Source organism: Balaenoptera acutorostrata, chromosome 7 (assembly GCF_949987535.1).
Source record: "Balaenoptera acutorostrata chromosome 7, mBalAcu1.1, whole genome shotgun sequence".
NCBI lineage: Eukaryota > Metazoa > Chordata > Mammalia > Artiodactyla > Balaenopteridae > Balaenoptera > Balaenoptera acutorostrata.
The window spans coordinates 102,308,565-102,332,250 of NC_080070.1; the positions used below are offsets into that span (position 1 = coordinate 102,308,565).

General features: G+C 39.6%; 1 protein-coding gene across 1 annotated transcript in view; it reads right to left on the reverse strand.

Annotated features, from left to right (window-relative positions):
- Positions 1-23,686, reverse strand: part of LAMB4 (laminin subunit beta 4) — a 110,375-nt gene that overhangs the window by 15,263 nt on the left and 71,426 nt on the right. Inside the window, 12 exon segments of the mRNA XM_057549660.1 lie at positions 1,846-1,990; positions 5,033-5,137; positions 6,133-6,298; positions 6,300-6,336; positions 8,987-9,111; positions 9,113-9,145; positions 12,701-13,076; positions 17,762-17,858; positions 22,318-22,538; positions 23,400-23,419; positions 23,421-23,535; positions 23,538-23,618. Coding sequence (XP_057405643.1) covers positions 1,846-1,990; positions 5,033-5,137; positions 6,133-6,298; positions 6,300-6,336; positions 8,987-9,111; positions 9,113-9,145; positions 12,701-13,076; positions 17,762-17,858; positions 22,318-22,538; positions 23,400-23,419; positions 23,421-23,535; positions 23,538-23,618 — 1,521 coding nt within the window.

Sequence of the window (23,686 nt, forward strand, 5' to 3'; positions counted from 1 at the left end):
CGAGAATTTTTCATGAATAAATTAAAACCATATTTTAAACAGAATCAAGGAGTTGGCTCTTTCTAGGAATAGTAACTTTTGTTAAAAAAAAATGTTCTAATAAAAAGTGAATTGAATTTAACCCCGTATTCAGTCATGAAACATTTCTTGGCATTTATTACGAGATTAAAAATTCATATTCAAGTGATCATAAATTCACTTGCAGGAGAAGTGACACATAACTCTGTTAATAAGGAATTCAGACCGTAAGGAAAATATTAAGATGGTAAAAGAAGAGCTGAATAGTGTGGCCACCATAAATGTAATGATCATTTTATTTGGGCTTTATAGCCAAGAAAAGCAAAGAACTGGGTGGGTGAAGGGCACTGCTTCCTGGTGACCAAGAGTCTTGGACCCTGACCAGGAAAGTTCCTTTTATGGAATAGGATTTTTCTTGATGCCTAGTTCTAATTTTTACTGTAATTATCTGAGCATAGGTTTTTTTTCCTAATTCCTTAGGCTAATTAAAGTGACATTTTTATTAGAAACTTATTTAGTAGCAATGAGAACTAGGACCAGTATAGGAGTAGGCTCTGTGACCCAGTGAACTAAGAGGAAAACAGGTAGAACCTGCTTTTTGAACTGTTGCTGGAACTGGGGATGCTGTGGCAGTTCTGATTTCGTTTTAGTTTTGGTGTCTGAATTGACTTGTATCTGCAGAAAGAGCTACCCTGTTCCTCACACAGTTCCTGGATCTGTGTCTAGTTAATATCAATCCGTCTGGCTCACTCATTGAAAACTTGCTTTTGAACAAACAAAAATGTCCAGTTGACTGATCCCACACCCAATCATTTTTACTGATTATTTTGGTCATTTTTACTGATCATTTTTACTCCCTATTTTTTTCTTATTTTGAAAATCAGGACTAAAGCTGCTAATACAATTTCTAGAAACAGTGAGATGGAAAGAATACTTGGCCACAGGGGTGTCTTATAAATAAACAGATTTAATAAAGTGATTGCAAAGATTGTAACCGACATCCCAACTGTCGATTAATTCATGTGGAGAATATTAAATTATTGAATTTGGAAGATGGCTATAGGAAAGAAAGCCTCCTCAGATCAATTCCATGTAGTGTTGTAACCAAATGACATTATTTACCGAGAGTGAGATTTCCCATCAATTTCCAGCTGTACTATTTGATTTTTATCTTTAACTAATAGTTCTCTGGAGTTTAAAACAAACCTCTCCAAGAATAAGGCACAATGAGGGACATTAAGTTCATAATTATAATAATAATTCATAATAATAATGAATCAAATAGTTCCCCCTTTGGTCAGTCACAGAAAGCCAACATGAGTCTTGGAAAATAGTCAATAATAGTTATCTAAAATAACCAATATTTTAGATGCCACCTCACTACAGTATTTGATATACTAACCAACAGCTGGCATACCTTGATCTCACACACTCTGTCAGCAGAGAAAGTTGTGGAATCTGACAGAGTCTTCATGTTAGATTTTCCTTGTTTAAAAAAATAACTTTAAACACCATGTTCATTTCTTTGGAATTCTAACTAAATTCTAGGATTTATTACTAAACTAATCTTATACAGAGAGCCTTTTTTTTGATACAGAGTTAATATTTTGGAATTGTTTTCATTAAGAAATTTAAAATCAAGGAGTATATCATGTTTCTGATTTAGCCATGTCATTTCCAGTTAATGTAACTTGGAGTTGGTTGTGACGTTAGAGTATACATTAAAAAAGGAAGAAAAAGAAGGAGGAGGAGGAGGATGGGGAGAGAGAAGAGGAGGAAGAGTGGGGGAGGGACGGAAACTAGTCCTAATATTTAAAAAAAAATTACCTAACAAGAACATTTTCAGTTTCTTGATTAAAAGATTCATTTTTTCTTCTTCAGATTCACTTTGGTTTTTCATATTCCTCAGTTTCTCACTTAGCTGTAAGGCATTGTTTCTGGAGACTTCTGCCAGTTTACTTATATTTTTGATCTGGAATAAGAAAAAAACAACAATGAGGTAAACATAACAATTAGGCACATTCTGTGACGTTTCCTTACTTAGCTGGACCAAATAGAGGTCACTAAAAATATAATAGAAGTCTACATAATTAAACAATAGATTCATGTTAAAGGACTCTTTTAAAAGGTGATATCTGTTTTCATTACCATGTTTTCTTAATAATGTGAACTTATCTCTTAAAACATTATTAGTGATCAAAATTGCTATTTGAAAACAATTATTGATGTAGGACTAATGACTTTTCCTGATACAAATCAAAAACACAAATTCTGTTTTAATGAGATGTTAGCATTCTATCATATCAACAAATGTCACAGAAATTACTTACAGTGATCATTATGTTTAGTAAGTTGAGAACATTTTCTTTAATATAAGTTAAAATATTAAGTTTAAATAATAAGTTTAATATAAGTTAAAATACTTACTCTTTTAAACATTCTTCAGATTCAGATAATGTACTTTCTTTGAGAGTAAAAAGAAAGCATTCTTCCTTTTAATAAATGAGTTTGAACTCAGAGCAGGCTACAAAGATAAATTCCAGATACTGTGTACACTTGGTGGAGGAATGATAGAACTAAAATGTTTACAACCTAGAAGTGCAAATTATTAACTGTGTGATTTGAGAAAGGTCATGGACTTTTTCTTGGGATTCCAACAAATGAGAGAAAGAAAAAACAAAGAGAAATAGGACAATATCATCCACAAGTTGAGCTGTATTTAATAAATTAACTGTGACAGAAGCAGGGCTAATTAGGATCAAACATTGTTAAGGAAAAAAGAAAATCTCCCTTTATTTCCCCACAAAAATAGCCAGCTTAATTTAAGCCACACAGATTTTGTGGAAAAGGATTTAATGGTAGTCATTGGCAAATGATGAAACAAAAAGAAATATTTACATGATTAAAAATATGTAATTTAATTTTTTGGAGTTGTTCCTTAATTCTCTAGAACTTTTTAAACTTTAAAATGGATAACAGTTGCTAAGAAAGATCTTAAAAGTTCTCATCACAAGAAACAAAATGTAACTATGTGTGGTGATGGATGTTAACTAAATTTATTGTGCTAATCATTTTGCAATATATACATATATCAAATCATTATGTTGTATACCTAAAACGAATACAACGTTCTATGTCAATTATATTTCAATAAAAAAATAAAATGGAGAAGCAGTGAGTAAGAATGCACAGAAGTAAGATGAGAATTCCAGAAATAAATACTCTGGATAGGAAGCACCAAATTATACACATGAAATCTCAGTGTAGATTAGTCGATGCCATATTCAGAAAGAAAGAGATTGCTAAATTACTTCACTCTTAAAACATCTCTCTGCAATCCATCCTCTGTCATGACTCCTGAGAATTCTCTCGTAATCTCTTCTGGCATGCTTCCCCCTTCTAATCAAGAGGAAAATAGCACATCATTTTATCAACATGACAACCCCCATCCTTTTCCAGTTCTCCATTTATGTGCTGATTAAGCCAGATCCTGCTATTATACACTTCAGAGGTTACCTTTTAAAAGTAATAGCTTAACACGGGGCTTATTTAAATGGTGTGAGATTTCTGGTTCTTGAGAAGGGGCAATATAGTAGTTTAAAGTTACATTAAACCATTAAGGATTCTTTTAACCACAGGGATGCAAGATCAGGATTTGCGTTTGTTCACTGCTGTATTCCCAGCATCTAGATAAATGTCCAGCACGCAGTAGGTACTCAGTGAATACTTGTTAAAGCAATGAAGAATAACATATAAGTGAAAAACTAGGTGGCAATATAGAATTATGACTATGTAAATAAAAATTTTTCAACATTTAGGATGTGTGGGGATGTTCTCTAAGTTAATCAGAGACTTGCTCTGGAACTTGTATCCGGAGCCTGTGGGGCAAGCACGTAGGACCAGCCGGGGTTCGGAGGCAGGAGGCGAGGCTCACGGAGCAAACTGGTGCTCTGCGTGTGCGCATGCGCAGGAGTATGTCTCATCGCTGTGGTTCTCACCCCATTCCCAAGGCTGGCTCTCTATTCTCCTCTCACTTCTGAGACCCAGATGTCTTCCTTTTTGGTGAGGAGTTGGTTTCTGTTGCTTGCAAACAAGAATGCTAACTGATAAAATATTTACCTTATATTGGTAAAAAATTCAGCTCTTTTGGAGCATGTTCTTCTTCATCAAAGGCTCTATGTATACTGTCCAAAAAAAAAAAAGCAAACTAGGGAGCACATCATCATCTTGTTTTTAAGTTGAACACAATGTATTCACAAAACACCTAAAATTGTATTCATCCTTTCAAGATAAATATAATGTATTCACAAAAAATCCCTAAAGAAAGCTAGGTAATTAAAAATTATACCCATTTATTAATATGACCAGAAAAGTAAATGAAGCCATTTAAAATTATTAGAGATTCCATTATCAGGTACTTAAATATTAAAACAACTTTATCATGTCTATCAACATAGGAAAGAGTTCAAGGCATTAAGAGTATATTCCCATTAAAATATTTTCTAATATTAAATTAAATTCTAACATCAAAATTTGTCTATTTAGTAGAATTTCAAACATACCCTTGAATTTATGAAAAATATTCTTTACTTTGAGAGCTCTATAGTTTTCAAACCTTCAAGGCTAGGAGTTTACACATTTCTATGCAGTGTTTGCTATAAAGGAAACATATCCACACAAGTCTATATATGTCCTACAAACATATACTTAGAGATTTTTCTCTTCTTTATTACCATATACACACATACACACTATACACACACACACATATTATATGTATATATGTGTATATGTAATATATATGAGAAAATATGTCAATATTCACAGCTACTTCTAAATCACCATTCATATCCACATCTATATTTTTATTCTATATTGTCAGGCACAAGAACACCTAACATCTAGAATCTACACTTTCACTTAGAAGTTAAATGGAAATTTAAAAAATTTCAAATAGTTTGTTTTTTTAATTGCTATTAATTTTACAAATAAAGCATGAGAAGACATCGTTTACCTGATTTTTCAGCCCTTGAACTTGGTTGTTCAAATTGCGAATCACGAACTCTGCTTCCTGAGTTTTCTGGAGGGTGTTCCTCGAGAGGATCAGGTTACGAGACAGCTTGGGCCATCACAGGACAATAGCACACAGGGCATGTGTGCCTCCTCCACACACCTGACAGGAGAAAGTATCTATGTTAAAAAGCAACTTGTTGGGACTTTCCTGGTGGTGCAGTGGTTAAGAACCCGTCTGTCAACAGTGCAGGGGACACAGGTTCGATCCCTGGTCCGGGAAGATCCCACATGCCACGGAGCAACTAAGCCCGTGCGCCACAACTACTGAGCCCACGTGCCACAACTACTGAAGCCTGCACGCCTAGAGCCCGTGCTCTGCAACAAGAGAAGTCACCACAATGAGAAGCCCATGCACTGCAACGAAGAGTAGCCCCCGCTCGCCACGACTAGAGAAGGCCCGTATGCAGCAATGAGGGCCCAATGCAGCCAAAAATTTAAAAAAATTTTTTTAAAAAAGCAACTTGTTGGCAGAGCTTTTTCTAACGTCCTCCAGGCTCACCAAGGCAAGACACTGCTCTGTTCATATGTGTTTCTTCAATAGCTGTTCACACTTAGTACATGGATATGACCGATTAAATATTTCCTAGTTAACTGAATAAATATCTAACTTATTTGTTATCAGCATTTGGGCCAATCAATGTCGCTTTTACACTTATAGTTTTGGGGGAAATAGTCACATGTCTAGCATTTCCATGTTAATTTCATTTTTTTTTTAAATAAAAAGTACCTTTTACTTATGAGGCAGGAGGAGTAAATGTCCATAATCTGTACCAGTTGGGAAATAGTAAATAGCATAAAATAATAAAATCAAGCCACAATCTTTACTCTTTGATTTTTCTCAAACTTTGACTTAAGAAATAAAAAATAAAATATAAATATTTATATTATTTTTAGATTAAATATATATTATTTATAGATACTTTCTACACTTATAAAATATAAGTAAAAAAATAAAATGTAAGACAGGGAAATACAATCGAAGAGGTCTGTATATCAAGCAGAAACCACAAACATTTTGACTATACTGTCATGAATATTTACCTTTTCATGCAATATTTGAATATCTGGTATCTTGATCTGCTTTAATTTCTCCAATGACAAGTTTTCTTTTGAGGTTAGTGTATCTAAGATGGTAAATAAGTCATTCCTGTTTTTTTCAGAGTTATCTATGAAGGAAGTAGTTTCATTAGTTTTCTTTTCAGCAGATAGAGCTCTGATAATACTTCTTGATGTTCTTTGAGGAATCTACATCAACACAAATTGAGGTAAGATAAATTTTGTGAAAACGAATGAAATTATACATGGGTTATCAAGATAATCATTCCCCAATTTGACTAGACTGTCTTGGTCTCAATGATCAATACAAAAATTCAACATCCTCTCCCTTAAATTTGCACTTAATAGGGAAGTAAAGAGTAAGGAATGTGTTCTCATTCCTAATCTGGAAGAAGGTGCCCACTGAAAGAACTGAAAATCTGTCAGCAGTCACCCAAGACAGGCAGAAGAAAGCAAAAGTGCCCCCATGCTGATTCTCTCAAACTTGCAGATGTCGCGTCATAGATATACATGTAATAGCTACAGAGCACTGAGACTTAAGTTTGCAGACATGGGTTTGAATGCTGGCTTCTCCCTTTACTGTCTGGGTATGGCCTTGAGCAAATCTGTTAAGTCTCTTAGATTGTGTTTCCTTATCTGTAAACTGATGATGATAATTTGTGGAGATTAAGTGAGATAATATAGAGACCCTCTGTGAAGTGTTCCTCAAATGTAAGGTATTAATTTTGACTACCCATATGAATCTAATATGATGAAACAACTAAGTTCACCTCACTATATAGAGCAGGAGTTGACAAAGTCATTCTACAAAAGGCCAGAGAATGAATGTTTTAGGCTTACCTGCCATCACATTGCTGTCACAACTACTCAACTCTGCCATTGTAGAGTGGCAGTAGCCACAGACACCACATAAATAAATAGGTGAGGCGGTGGTCTCCTAATGAAACTTCATTTACAAAAACAGGCTGTGGGTAGGATTTGCTGGCAGACTGTAGTTTGCTGACCTCTGATGTTGAGGCTGATGACAGCAGCTAACGTGCTGAGTGCTTTCTATACGCCTGTCCTTCCGATCAGTTCTCATCCTTGATCTTCACAAAACACTGTCAGGCGGTTAGCACGACCACCACCATTTTACCAGTGAGAAAAGGAGGCTCTGATGATAGCAAGGTCTCACTGAGAGTATGATGTGAAGCCAGGATTTGAAGCCAGGTAGTTTGACTCTAGAGCCTGTGTTCTTAAACACGTCTCTGTATTTTCCATATTGTAATGAAAATACAAATTCCTGAAAGTAATGTGGGATGTTTTAATGCAAACGAGAGTATATTAGGGCTTTAAACTGCTTTAGGAACCAAAGGCCCAGGGTTCTGATCTTTACTCCTATGTAGCCATAGTCCAGGCATGATAACCACACTTTATCTTTTCAACATTCCTGGTTTTTACACTAACAGACTCAATATATCGTGATTTTCATTTATCATGAACCGCCTCCCCCCGCCCCCACCCCCCATCTCACACACACACAAACGAACACAAAGCCATGTTTCTATTGCTCGGAATGATTTTCTGCCTTGATTTATCTGGCAAATTTATCTTTATTCTGAGAGGTCTTTTCTAATAGACCCAGGAAGAACCCCACTCTCTCTACTCTGTTCCCGAAGCAGCTTGAAAATGTTCTGATAGAGTCTCTTCACTGTTTGGGGATTGTTTACACGCCTGTCTTCCCCCCACGAGACTGGGATGACTTAAGGGCGAGACTTACTGCCCGTCTCTGCCGCTCAGCACAGTGTCAGGCATCAAGAAAAAGCCCAGTGATTGCTGTTGGACTGCAAGTTTGAGAGAATCAGCATGGGGCAGTTTTGCTCTCTTCTACCTGGCCTGGGTGACTGCTGACGGATGTTCAGTTCTTTCAGGGGCACCTTCTTCCAGATTAGGAATCGGAACAAATTCCTTACTCTTTATGTAGCATTCATTGAGCATCATCAATAGTGATTTCATCAAATTCAGGCCTTCCTTTAGGGTCATAACTGCCATCTGTGTTTTTCTCTTTTAGCTCAAGATCAGATGACAAACAGGACCATAGACATAGGATAAAGAAAAGCAGACAATGTTTTTGCCTTGAGATAGGTTTCACGTATATTTTCCCTTATACGGCTCAACTAGATGGGTTTGGTGTGAATAAGTTCAGTGCTGCCTCACCTGGTACTAACAAGCTATCTGTCCATGTCAAAACATAACAAGGATCTCATGGGAGATCAGCAGATGAGCTAATGCAAGTTTTGCTTTAGAGTTCCATTTCTCCTCCAAGTTGATTTTGGCTTTGGCATAATTCCCGTTCATTTTTAAGAACTATGCAATATGAATTACAGGCTTCCAGTATGTTACATGTCTCCAAATTCCTCCAAAGTTCTTATGAGAAATTGTTTAGGTCCTTTTTGCCTCATATTCCTTTGCATTTATGGTTGCTGGAAATGGAGTGGCTTATACTCAGGAAGGCATAGAAACTTGTCTCTCTCATTCCCTTATGGCCATAATAGAATTTCCAAGCTGCTGATTAAACGAGATCCTAGCATGGTTTGGCATCACAATACTTTGGGTTTCAGTCTTTGTTTAGTATCGCAGATTGTTAGCGTTATCTTGTGCAACTGCTATCCAGCTTTGCAATGTTTTAAAAAGTTGAAATATTCATGCACAGATAATACCTTTAATGGGTGTGTTTTCATGTTCTAAAGGGCTCAGGTGCTGTGGCAATAAGCACAGGGAGATTCACTAATGGAATGCACTAGGGATTTTATCAACTCCTGTCCAGAAACAGACAGTTGAGGTGCATTTTCTCTCTTACCCATGATGCTTGCATTACGGGCACGGGAGTGCGAATTAATTTCTTCTTGAAGATCTTCAAGTAAGAGGTTCACTTTATTCCTCGTTCTTCCTCTTGTTTCTTTCAGATCTTGAAATTCATACAGTTTTCCTCTGCTCACTTAGTTGCATGATTTCTTTCCTATAGGAGAAAATGAGAGTAAATGTAGGTAAGCTTATATTACATTCGACAGATTGGTGAAAAAAACACACGTAAAGAAATTGCCCTCAGACTTCCCTTGGTGGCGCAATGGTTAAGAATCCGCCTGCCAACACAGGGGACACTGGTTCGATTCTTGGTCTGGGAAGATTCCACATGCCGTGGAGCAACTAAGCCCGTGCGCCACGACTACTGAGCGCACGTGCCACAACTACTGAAGCGCACACGCCTAGAGCCCGTACTCAGCAACAAGAGAGGCCACTGCAATGAGAAGCCCGCACACCGCATCAAAGAGTAGCCACCGCTCGCCACAACTAGAGAAAGCCCACACGCAGCAACAAAGACCCAACACAGCCAAAAAATAAATAAATAAAAATAAATAAATAAATACAATAATTAAAAAAAAAAGATTGCCCTCATTATTAGGTATCCTCATACTTAGGATGGATTTTTTTCCCCCCAAATTTTCATTTGACAGTTTATGATTCTGTTTATGGCTTATCTCTTTCTTGTTAATTCTGCTTCCTAGAGTATTTCAGCACTCATTTAAAATGGTCTCCTAGCATAAAGGTTTTTGAATCTTTCAATTTCAGCTGTTTATACTCTGTCTCCCTTTGCTTTGGTTTTCAAAAACACGTATTCAGACATGGTTCGTTTAAATCAGTCTAAGGGAGCCAACCTATATTAGGCTTTTAACAGAATCCCTCACACAGCCAAGGATAAAAATCAGTACCTCATTTAGAATAAATCTGCCTCCAGCAAGGTTCCTTTTACTGCTACTTCTGTACAGGGTCTTAACTTTGAATTTCCACAAGTGACAGGTTTCCTTGCTGGCGACTGTACATTTGGGTGTGTCCTTTCTTCATCACCTTTGATGGTGCCACCTTTGTCCCACTTCGGTTGGCTGGGTTCAGCAAACACAGTTGGTTCAGGTGAAAAATTAGAATATCCCTCATTACGGGGAACTTGGGGACAAATTGAAGAGTACAGTTCAGGGAAGCTACAATACAAATTTATGGGACTAATTTATCTTGGTATGATTGCAAAGTATTAACCAATGCCTCCTAGCATTTTCTGCTCTCACTCTCCCTTCTAATCTACAGACTTTTCCTTCAAGCTCCAACCGTCAGCACTGTAATCCTTCTGGCTAATAACAATAACAGTAATTACTATTACTATAACTGGTACTCTTAAAGCACTTACTCTGTGCCAGACACCATGCAAAGTGGCTTGTCTTGAGTGATTCTCACAAGAATCCCATGAAATAGAGACTTTAACCCCACTTTTGATGAAGAAACTGAAGCCTGGAGAAGTAACTTCTGAGGCCACACAGCAGCAGGTGGATTTGAACCACAGTAGTCTGACTTCTCAATCTGTGCTTATGATATCTTGGTTTCTCTGTCCTCCCCTTCCCCTTTGATTTGTAATTTACCCAACAAACATTTATTACTTAACTAAACCAGGCCTGGAGAAAGGTACAGAGAAGGCAGCTTTGCCCACAGGAGTCCCTCAGTGAGGCAATGGCTGAGCCACAAAGACGTGGGAAGATGCAAAAGGAAACACATCCTTTCTCTCAGGAGGTCAGGGAAGGCTTCAGTGAGGGGGTGGTGTTTGGGTGGTTGTTAGAGAGGAATAGGAGCTTAGCAGGTGGACCAAGAGGGGGCAGGCTTTCCTCATGGCTTCAGGCCTGGCCCTGGGACTCCTGCTTCTCTTGCTTTCTTCTCTCTGGTCCTGCTCGGGGCTCTTGCAGTATCTTTATCTACAGCATCTACTGTGGATTGGCTCCTTCTGCTTTCTCAGTTCCACTTCATCTGCCATGTCCTATAACCACAAACCAGTGGTCCATGTGCCAAAACTCATTCTCAGACAAGTTTCTTTGGCCTATACAGTGCTTTTTGAAAGCACTATTGGATTAGCTGCCTATATTTTAAAGTGGGGACATTTCCATAAAAATCTGGATGTCTGACATTGTTTAAAAAGTGAGGAGATCTGGGAACCCGGGGCCACAGACTTTACCAGGGCATAGACGTGCCAGTCCTCACCTGCCAACTTGACTTGGCTATGTGACCTCTCTGGGCCCTATAGCTTCGTTTATGATGCAGGTGGCCCTTCCTCTGAACTATCCAGGTGAGTTGTATCATCTTCCTTGTGTAACTTTTAAGCAGTTGCCATATACTTCAGGATTTTTTGTCTGGTAATAACGAATGGCCTTATATTTATGCTTGTGGGTTTTTGTATGTTTGTTTGTTTGTTTTTGGCTGCGTTGGGTCTTCATTGCTGTGCTCAGGCTTTCTCTAGTTGCGGTGAGCCGGGTCTACTCTTTGTTGTGGTGTGTGGGCTTCTCATTGCAGTGGCTTTTCTTGTTGCGGAGCACAGGCTCTAGCTGCGCAGGCTTCAGTAGTTGCAGCACACAGGTTCAGTAGTCGCGGTGCATGGGCTTCAGTAGTTGTGGCTCGTGGGCTCTAGAGGGCAGGCTCAGTAGTTGTGGTGCACAGGCTTAGTTGCTCCGCAGCATGTGGGATCTTCCTAGACCAGGGCTCGAACACGTGTCCCCGGCATTGGCAGGTGGATTCTTAACCACTGTGCCACCAGGGAAGTCCTGACAGGCGGATTCTTAATGACTGCACCACCAGGGAAGTCCCTACGCTTGTGTTTTATGTAACATAAAACTCTGCAGCTTCAACTATTTTTTAATCCAGGAGCTTTTCTGGGGGAGGAGGGATATTTTTCTATAGAACTATAATCTTTTTGGTTTCTTAGTAGACTGTGTACTTCTAGAGGGGTGGAAACTATACCCAGCTCATCCTCGTTTTGCCCAGAGCAGGTCAGCAAACTTTTTCTTTAAAGGGCCAGAGAGTAAATATTTTAGGCCTTGGGGGCACCATAGTGGCCCTGTCACAATCGCTCAACTCTGTCATTGTAGAGAGAAAGCAGCCACAGAGGATGTAAATAATGGGCGTGGCTGTGTTTCAATAAAACTTTATTTACAAAAAATGTGATGGGTCGGATACTGACTGTGGGCTACGGTTTCCTGACTCCTGGTCCAGAGCAGCCAACATAATCTCTAGAAATATTTGATGAATGAAAAGAAGGACTCAATAATATATAATAAAAATGATATTTCATTTTGAAAGAATTATTGTACTCATTATATGACTTCACAGTAATGTGTGGGCTTATAAACAACTGAAGAATTTGGGAACATTTAGCAAATTTCCCTGAGAGCATGGCTGAAAAAAAATTTTTATATTAGAAACTTCCCCACTTCCAATTTTGTCTTTCAGCTCTGCTGGGTTTGGGTTTCTCAATTAACCTCATGATTGCCTTTTTGTTATAATCAATGACATCTCCCAAAATCATGTCATTCTAACTAGGTAAGAAAGAGACAACAATGATTCCCAGCCTGGTTATTAATGGAACAATGATCATTTCCCTAACGTCAACAAAGGTTCATTTCTAAGTTGAAGGCTGCTAAAGCTCACAGGAGTTAAGGTAAATCAGGAACTTGGCGATCTATTACTTGCATACAAACCTTACCGAACAGAGTCATGATAATCCTTGACTTTTAAGAATTCCCCAGATGAGAAAACAGGATGTCTCCAAATCCTTTCTATTTCAGACATGTTCTTTCAGAGGCCTTTGAAGTCGGCCTCACAGACAGGCAGGGTCTCTCTTTTATCTTCCATGTTACCAGCCAGCCTAATTAACCCTTGCACTGCTTTGGAGAGGGAAGAAATGGTGTGGTCCCATTGATCAAAGCACAAGTGACACCGAAGACAAGCAGGGAATTCCTGGCCGTGACCCTGGGCACAGCGATCACATCATGGGCCGCTAACACCCTCTCGGCAGTGACACATGCCCGTGTCCTGGCCACAGATGTGCTTCTGGGAATCTTTCCTGTTGCAGTCACATGCTGAAAAGGATGGGAGAAGGAGCAGAGAACGTCAGTCACCTGGCCTTTGGCTCATGACCAGCTCAAGAATAAAGTCCTCCCCTCTCCCCTGAGAATCTTCCCAACTCCCATTTCTAAGGTGAATGTTAAAAAGCAGGATAATTTCAGAGATCTGTGCAATGGCCATTAAAACAGAGCATACTTCGTTTCATTCCACTGACCAATCAGCTCTTGTTTTTTTTTGTTTTTTGTTTTTGGACACTCCACTGTGGCTTGCAGGATTAGTTCCCTAACCAGGGATCAAACCCGTGCCCCCTGCAGTGGAAGCATGGAGTCCTAACCACTGGACCGCTAGGGAATTCCCAGCTCTTGGTTTTTATATGAACATTATTAGGTGTCACTTTTACTGCAAGTGTGAGTTGTTCCCATCTGGTTTCTTTAAGTATGTGAGTGAAGAATATGGATCTAATGGATGACACACTTGTGACGGCTTCTACTGCCCCCACCCTCCCAGGGTGGTTCAGGCATGTCACAGACTCTCTAAGAAGGCCCATGATCACACTTTTTCTTAGTGAAACCCAGCCTGGATGTGCTGTCTTCCATTACATAAGGAAAACTGTTCTGTTATCAAAAAAGGGGTGGGCGGGTGGGCGGATCGCTCTTTGGTATTTACCCAAAGGAGTTCAAAACATGCCCACATAAAAACCTGCACACGGGTGTTTCTAGCAACTTTATTCATAATCGCCAACTTATGAGTAACCAAGATGTCTATCAGTAGATGAATGGATAAAGAAACCATGGTACATCGAGACAACTGAATATTATTCAGCACTAAAAAGAAATGAGTGTTGAGCCATAAAAAGACATGGAGGAACCTTAAATGCTTACTACTAAGTGAAAGAAGCCAATTTGAAAAGGCTACATGTTGCATGATTCCAACTGTAGGACATTCTGAAAAGGCAAAACTATGGAGACAATAAAAATATCAGTTGTTGCCAGGGGTTGTGTGGTGGGTAAGGATGAATAGGCAGAGCAAAGAGGATTCTTAGGGCAGTGGAAATACTCTGCATGATACTATAATTATGGATACATGTCATTATTCATTCGTCTAAACCCATAGAATGGACAACACCAAGTGTCAACCCTAAAGTAATATGAACTTTGGTGATTATGATGTATCAATATAGGTTCATGAATTGTAACAAGTGTACCACTCTTCTGGGGATGTTGATAATGGGGGAGGCCATGGTGGGGTCTGGGGGTATATGGGAAATCTCTGTATCTTCCTCTCAATTTTGTTGTGAACCTAAAATTGCTCTTAAAAAAAGTCTTTTAAAAAATAGAGAACATTAAATTCATTTTGTCTTAACTAAAAAAAAAAAAAAAATCCTGATGCTACATGCACTTCAAATGAATAGGTTTTTGATTAAGACTGAGGATGGAGGATCGGGAGAGCTATTGAAGTTACAGCAATTTCCAAAAGGTCAGGGAATCACTAACCTATGCCATTGGCTTGACTACAAGGAACAAGCGATTTAAAAATGCATTTGGCCAGCTTGAGTGAAAATAATGCGACTTAGAAATAAAAACTGATTAACACACTAGGCTCCTCCAATAGACATCACCTGTCTGGCACATTCCCTTTGGTCCAAAGGCCTCTGCAGAAACCCCTGGGGGAGCTCTGTGCGCTTCACCAGCTGGAGGCCAAGTCTCCCCCTTATTACCTGCTCCTCCCTAGGAGCCCTAGTGGGATCTGTGGCCTGAGTGGACCGTTTGCAAAGTTTCCTCTGTGAAAGATGAAAACATTTTTATAAAGTAAGATTATTAAAATATTAGAGGGGCACAGGAATAGAAGCTCTCTAAGACAGTTTTTCTAAAAGCCAACATTTCTTCCTGGTTTTTAAAGTAGCAATTCCATTTGGAAAATTGAGTATTTGAATGGGGCAAAAAACCAAAGGCATTTTTTTTTTTAAGCCACAAAAGCACATTTATAAAGGAACAGAGGAGGAGGAAAGAGTTACCATATGTGGCTACATTGAGGTGACCACAATGATAAATCCATCACATCTGATATTTTTTTGGATTGACTTCTTTTGGAAGCCAATTTCAAACAGAGATTCAAAGATCCCTCCTCCTAGAACCAACCCAGATTCTAAATCTGCACTGTCCGATATGGTAGCTACTAACCACATGTGCTATTTAAATGTAAATGGATTAAATGAAATAAACAATTGTTTTCCTCACATGCACTAGCCACATTGCAAGTGCTCAGTAGCTACATATGGCTGGTGGCCCCCGAACTGGACAGTGCAGATGTAGAATGTTTCCATCTCTGCAGAAAGTATCGAACAGCCCTCCTCTAAATCCTGTAACTACTGCTAAGGCATGTAATGAAAGACACTAGAACACAAACTCCACAGGTTGGGGGCCTTGCCCTATTTGTTCACTACCTAGAGTACCCAGTAGACACTCTGTGGATATTTTTAAATAAATAAGTGAATCTGTGATGGACCCCAAGTTATGAGAGCCACATTGAAAAAACGTCCACTCTGCTGACTTCCTATGATCCATCTCCCAGCATGTACCTTAATCCAAAGTAGCTATTTTTGTCAGCATGTTTCCAAATAGCAGGAAATTGGCTACAAGTTATGATCTCAGAAATCTGTTCCATTTTAATGACTTTGAGGAATTTCAATATAGGCTAACATTCAATATAGCATAAAGTTTTAATATAAGAGAAAAACAACTTATAGGGGTAAAACATTTTTTTTTCAAAACTAGGATTAAAGTTTGTGGATTTTCAAATATAAGACATGACACCATAGAACTCCTAGAAAAGAGCGTAGGCAAAACATTCTCTGACATAAATCATACCAACGTTTTCTTAGGTCAGTCTCCCAAGGCAATAGAAATAAAAGCAAAAATAAACAAATGGGACCCAATCAAACTTATAAGCTTTTGCACAGCAAAGGAAACCATAAACAAAATGAAAAGACAACCTACAGACTGGGAGAAAATATTTGCAAATGCTTTGACGGACAAGGGCTTCATTTCCAAAATATACAAACATCTCATACAACTCAATAACAAAAAAACAAACAATCCAATAAAAAAATGGACATATATATATATATATATATATATATATATATATATATATACATACATACAATACCAAATGTAAAATAGATAGCTAATGGGAAGCAGCACAGGGAGATCAGCTCGGTGCATTGTGACCACCTAAAGGGGTGGGATAGGGAGGGTGGGAGGGAGACGCGAGAGGGAGGAGATATGGGGATATACGTATATGTATAGCTGATTCACTTTGTTATAAAGCAGAAACTAACACACCATCGTAAAGCAATTATACTCCAATAAAGATGTTAAAAAAACATATGTATATATTAGGATTGGGAAAAAAATAAATAAAATGCAGAGATTTTTGTGCATTTCTTGGAGCATTTTCAAATAAATTCTTGTGAAGGAAAAAAAAACAAACAAACAGGCAGAAGACCTAAATGGACATTTCTCCAAAGAAGACATACAGATGGCCAAAAGGCACATGAAAAGATGCTCAACATCGCTAATTATTAGAGAAACACAAATCAAAACTACAATGAGGTACCATCCCACACCAGTCAGAATGGCCATCATTAAAAAGTCTACAAATAACAAATGCTGGAGAGGGTGTGGAGAAAAGGGAACCCTCTTACACTGTTGGTGGGAATGTAAGTTGGTGCAGCCACTGTGGAAAACAGTATGGAGGTTCCTCAAAAAACTAAAAGTAGAGTTGCCATATGATCCAGCAATCCCACTCCTGGGTATATATCCAGACAAAACTATAATTCAAAAAAGAGGGGACTTCCCTGGCAGTCCAGTGGTTAACACTTTGCCTTCCAATGCAGGGGGTGCGGGTTCGATCCCTGGTTGGGGAGCTAAGATCCCACATGCCTCTGGGCCAAAAATCCAAAACATAAAGCAGAAGCAATATTGTAAAATATTCAATAAAGACTTTAAAAATGGTCCACTTAAAAAAAATCTTTAAAAACAAAAAACAAAAAAACACAAAGATACACGCACCCTTATGTTCACGCAGCATTATTCACAATAGCCAAGACACTGAAACAGCCTAAATGTCCATCGACAGATGAATGGATAAACAAGATGTAGTGTATATATACAATGGAATACTACCCAGCCATAAAAGAGAATGAAATAATGCCATCTGCAGCAAAATGGATGGACCTAGAGATTATCATACTACGTGAAGTAAGTCAGAAAGACAAATACCATATGATATCACTTACATGTGGAATCTAAAATATGACACAAATGAACTTATCCACAAAGCAGACTCACAGACATAGAGAACAGACTTGTGGTTGCCAAGGGGTGGGGGAGAAGGATGGATTGGGAGTTTGGGATTAGCAGATGCAAACTATTATATATAGGATGGATAAACAACAAGGTCTTACTGTATAGCAACAGGGAACTATATTCAATATCCTGTAACAGATCATAATGGAAAAGAAAAAAAAACTAATTGGTTACACAGTTTTCATTTTATTAATATTTTGTGGAAATTTTATTTTAAAGTTTGTGATTTTTCGACCAAATAAAGGAATTTAAAACTCAGTTGGTTCATAGCAAGCCCGTGGTAGGACCAGGCTGACTGTACTCACGTTTTCAGAATTACCAATACTTACGAACGCGTCGCCCCAGGGGATCCCCATAATAATTTTCCTCACACTCACTGCAGCGTTTCCCACCATAGCCTAATCTACACGGACACTGGCCTGTAAGCTGTGAGAACAGTCATGGGTGAGAAATTGACTAGCTCTATGATCTAAAAAAATAATGCATTTTAATACAAAACAGTTTTCCCTCCAGTGATTTAGAACATACAGCTGTGCAAAGGCAGAGGCAGGAGGATTCCTGCAGCCAGCAACCACCCCCGACAGCACCAAGGATCAGAAGTTGATGTTTTTTGGCTGAGGGCGCTTGAATATACCGCCTGCTTCCAGCTGTTCAGGGACAGGTGGCCCCAAATCGGGAAACAGCCACAGATGCAAATGAAAACGAAACACATAATGGGAAATGGGCCACATTCACTCCCAGGTTCTGGGAGTTCTCCCCTAACAGAGACAGACCCAAGACCTGGACTTAACCTCCATCAATTAATTTGGCAAATAATGTTTCCATTATGGAATGTAAATTGGAGTTTCTCCCAATTGGGCTAATATTTTTCTCCACAAAACATTTTTTGTAAATGAAGCTTAATCATTCAATGACAGTTATTTAACTGTGTTTTGGGGAGAGGGCTGAACTTTCCTGCATCCTCCCAACTGGACTCTTTTTTTTTTTTTGGCTGCACTGCTTGTGGGATCTTAGTTCCCCGACCAGGGAGGGAACGAACCCGTGCCCCCTGCAGTGTGGAAGGGCGGAGTCCTAACCACTGGATTACCAGGGAATTCCCCCAACTGGATTCTTGACCAGCTTTTCTGAACACGAAGGAGACTGGAAAATTAACAGGAGAAAAATATAAAATCAAATCACTATTGTTGTGGTCCTAGGTTATACCTGACCAAAGCTGCTTACCCAATGACAACTCCAGAAGTAGCTGGATTCATAAAGTGACTGGGTCTACTAAGCTTCTACCCATTTTTGGAGTAACCACTGGCTTCTACTCAAATATAAGGAGTTATGGGAGCTCGTTGCCATATTGTCTTTGTTGGGCAATGCTGTCTTACGTTGATGCAGAATCTGCTCCTTGTAACTTGTTCCCATTGTTCTGAGTCCAGTCTTAAGGAAGTTGCATAAAACAGGCAGCCTCCCTCTTCCCACTTACAGTCCATCTCCCAACTAGAGGTGGCCATTCTCAACTTGCATATGCTTCGTTTCTTTAAGCCAACCACCCTTAAGACTTCATCACAAAATACCATGGTTCTATCCATTATCCTTGTTGTCTTCCTTTGGACACATACTAGTCTGTCAATACAATGTTTAAAATATGATACTCAGAAATGAGAACGATGTTCCTGGAAGCCATCTGGCCATATAGACGACAATAGGACAACCGCCGCCCTGGAGCTGGGCATGGCACGCCCAACCCCCTCTTTGGCAGCCCAGCCACACCATTGGCTCACTTGAAGCATGCAATCAAAATCCCCCAGATGTTTTTCTCACAAGCTAGCGCCAAGTTATTGCTCCCACCCTGTATTTATGCAATGGATTTTAAAAACCCAATTGCAAAACTTTATTTTTAACCCATTGACATGTCATCTTCTTGTTGCCAGCCAACAAGACAGGCTGTTAAAATATCTTGTCTCTTGTTTTGTCTTGATCACATTAACTTATAACTTTATAATATCTGCAAATTTGATAAGCATGTTTCCCCAACTCCATCTAAACTGTTGATGAAAATATTGGACAGCACATTTGGATCTCTCTGTGAGAATGCACTAGGGACCACCTACTGGCTGACATAGAGACATTTATCAGTAGTTGTTTAAACAGCTGGAAATCTAAATGTACACATGTCTCTTCTATACTCCAATGAAAGTGTTTCCTGATTGTAAAGAGCAAACTTCCCCAAGGAATCCCCTATGGACCAGATGACCGCAAATACCCTTGTCATAAGGGGGGTCTTTGGTTAAACCAACACCATCTGCTTTTCAGCTTTGTAGATTTCCCTTAGCTTCCATGACTGAACTGTTGTCTCTGTCAAGTCCTGCTACAAATATGCTTCCCAAAAGGTCTCAGAAGTATGCCAGACAGTGATGTCATGAGCATTAGGAGTTCCTCATGAATTAGGAAGGCATGCAGTGTGTAGAGATCTACCAATTTGTTCCATGGTTGGTGGCTGCAGGTGTGAGGAGTGAAGAGGAGCATATAAAATAGGCATGGTCTTCTAGTGCCCAGATCTTGGTTTCTAATACCATTCTCCAATAGAAGGAACCAGCCCTCCTTAAAGAAATGGCTGATTCTAGGATGGGGCAGGAAATATACAAGATGAGCTTAGAGCATCTTGCAGTGCAGAAAGGAAGTACTTAAAAACAAACAAACAAACAATAATATGTCAAATGCATACAGAAGCCAACTGAAAGAGCTCCCCATGACCAAAGCTGGAAAAACTTGAATAACAAAATTAAGTAGTGCTGGATTATAACTCAAAGCATAGTACAAATATCCTGAGTCCACTGATATTAAAAGATGATTGAGGGACTTCCCTGGTGGCACAGTGGTTATTAAAAAATGATTGAGGGATTTCCCTGGTGGCACAGTGGTTATTAAAAAATGATTGAGGGACTTCCCTGGTGGCGCAGTGGTTAAGAATCCACCTGCCAATGCAGGGGACATGGGTTCGATCCCTGGTCCGGGAAGATCCCACATGCCATGGAGCAACTAAGACCATGTACCACAACTACTGAGCCTGCACGCCACAACTACCGAAGCCCGCATGCCTAGAGCCCGAGCTCCACAACAAGAGAAGCCACCGCAAAGAGAAGCCCATGCACCACAAAGAAGAGTAGCCACCACTCACCACAACTAGAGAAAGCCCACACGCAGCAATGAAGACCCAAAGCAGCCAAAAATAAATAAGTTTATTTTTTAAAATGATTGAAAAAATGAAGAAGTGGGGGACAACAGACAAAACTCCAGTGCAGAAGAATTCCAAATAATTTATGGAGATACTCTGCCCTCAAAGAGACAGAGCATAACTGTCCATTCCTTAAGTGTGGACTGTGTTTAGTGACGTCCCCCCAAGGAGTACAGTATGGAAAGGAGAAGGGTCGCTTTACAGTAGAGAAATGACACACACTGCTTCAGCCAGGTGATCAAGATTCAGGTCAACAGTGATCAGTCGTGCAAATAGTATGTACCCTTGAAGTGATGTGATGAGAATAGCGCTTTACCTCTATGGTCTTCTTCTCAAAACCCATAATCCAAGTCTCATTGTGAGGAAAACATCAGATAAATTTGAATTGAGGGACATTTTACAAAACACTCCTCAAAACTGTTAAGGTCATCAAAAATAAGGAAAGTCTAAGAAACTGTCACAACCAAGAGGAACTTAAGGAAACATAATGACTAAATGTAATGTGGCATACTGGATGAGGTCTTGGAACAGAAAAAGGATATTAGGTAAAAAAACTAAGGACATCTGAACAAATTATGGACATTAGTTAATGATAATGTATCAACACTGGTTCATTAAGGACAAATGTTCCACCCTAATGTAAACATGAATAACAGAGGAAACTGGGTGTGGGGTACCTCTTCTCTATGTTCACAACTTTTCTGTAAACCTAAGTCTATTCTAATATAAACATTTATTAAGGGGAAAAAGGCCATTGTGTGCATTTGTGTGGGTATGGGTTGGAGCAGGGAGGGTTGGAGAGAGAAAAAGAAGGGAAAACACATTCTATATATAAGAACTACCTTCAAAAGTTTACTTGTACAAAATTTGGCCTTTGAATAAGTTGAACAGTGGAGCTGAAACTGGAGGTGAGCCATACTTATTAGTCAGGAAGATTCCAGCTTCTGAAATGAGCATTTTGATTCCAATTAAACCCTAATCCCTGTATTGTGGATTGGACTCTAAAATTTCTTGTCATTGTTTTACCCTTCTTCCTGCATCTCTACTAATGTAAAAGTGTTTCAAAGAATACAGTTATCAAGCCAAAAAAGCCTGATCATGACGTTGTCTCCATAAAAAATGTTAATATTCTTTTAAAAAAATTTCATGCTCATTGTTTTATTGACTGAAAATCACATGTGCAGTTAAGTAGTGTTAACTGTATATTAAACAATAAAGATTTGCTCCTAGGCTGCATTCTTTAGAAACAATTGCTGCTGGTCTGGTAGCTATAAGATAAATAAGATAAATTAAATAAGAAGACATCTTATTTAACCATCTGTAAAGCAACTGGTGAGCTGCAGGGAATAACAGCTTGATTTTTTAAAATGGAATTATGGATTCTGAAGGAACCCGTTAACTTTCATTCTGATTCATAATCAATTCCGATTAATGATGGATTTCTAGGGGCTTGCCTATGCTTACACATATGAAACAGTGAAAGAGAAGGTGGTCTGTGTTTCATTCCTTGATAAATGCAGACTCCGCCCCCATATAAGTCCAATCCTATCTAAAAACATTGATGAACAGCAGTATGTAAAGAAAACATTCTTTACATATTTAGAAAGCATGTCTCCCCATCACATCTCACTTTGATACCACAGGAAATTGAAAGTCTCTTGCCTGGTCACAGTGTCTACTGAGTGAGGTCCAGGGGTCACAATCACATGGCTGACATCCTCTGCCGGCGATGACATTCCAGCATCCATCAGCACAATGGTCACATGCCCGGCCTGTGACGTTGGGCATACAAGGGCATGTGCCAGTGTCAGGGTCACAGAGGCAAGCTCCCCCGCCAGGGGGACACTCAGAGGGACTCACGCCGGAAGGATGACAGGAACACCCTGGGAGCACAGAGCCGTCGTTGGGGGGCAAATCCGTGATAACGCTGGCATCAACAACCCCTGCAAACAACTTTCTAGAGTGGAGGCATCGTTTCTTTAAAAGGCTCAAGGAAGAAACATCTTACAGTAGAACAGAATTTCTCAAGGAATCTAAGTGGGTTGAACCCATTCAACTGTTTTTGATCTCCCCAAAATGCAATTTCCTATGGTTCTACCTACTACTACATTCCAAGAGCTCACAATTAGGATAAACGAAAGTCTTACTTTTTCCTCACGCCACTCACCAAAGTTCCACTTATGTCAACAATCCAGAAACAAACTGACTTGGGTGAACTGAAATAATTAAAATATCTCCTGAAAATGAGTATATTCCTCCTCTTTCTTTATCATAGAATTAAACCCTTGTCCTCTTCTACATCAGTGATTCTCCTATTTGTACATTAAGTCACTTGATGAGCCGGTTACAAGGCAGATTCCTGGGCCCGGCTCCCAGAGATTCAGTTCTGCGGGTCTGAGGCACAGCCCAGGAATCTGCATATTGATACCACACTCCCCCATCCCCAGGCGGCTCTGGTACAGTGCACGGTAGTCCACACTCTGAGAAACAAGGCTCCGAATCCACTAAGGCACGTGTTGAAGAAAACAGTCACAAAAGGCAAACTACTAACACCAGTGAGTACTCTGCAGCTGCGTGTGCACTGCACCTGTTTCTGCTGCTGAGCTCAGGACGTCAGCCCATCACCCCGTGGGCACTGGCACTACTGGCCTAACTGAAATAAGTACAGGAGTTGCCACCACAGTTACGAGCTGCCACGTCCCGCCACCCCCCACCCCGCCCCCCAGGGAGCTTTGCAGACTTCCTCCTACAGGTCTGATTGAGGGCCAAAGTAACCTGGCCTGCAGAGCTGGCAGCTGGGGCCTTGAGTGTTGTGCAGACGTTTAAGGCCCTCGCCCGTGACTGGGCTGCAGGACTCTGGGTCAGTTACATCAATGTGCTGTTGCAGGCACAAGGTCGGCAGGGTGCTCCCGAAATTCTTGCATTTCCATAGAAACCAGCAGAGCATTCTCCACACTGCACACCTGAAAGAAGGGGAGAGGAAAAGGGAATGAGACGAGCGGGTGTGTGTGTGTGTGTGTGTGTGTGTGCG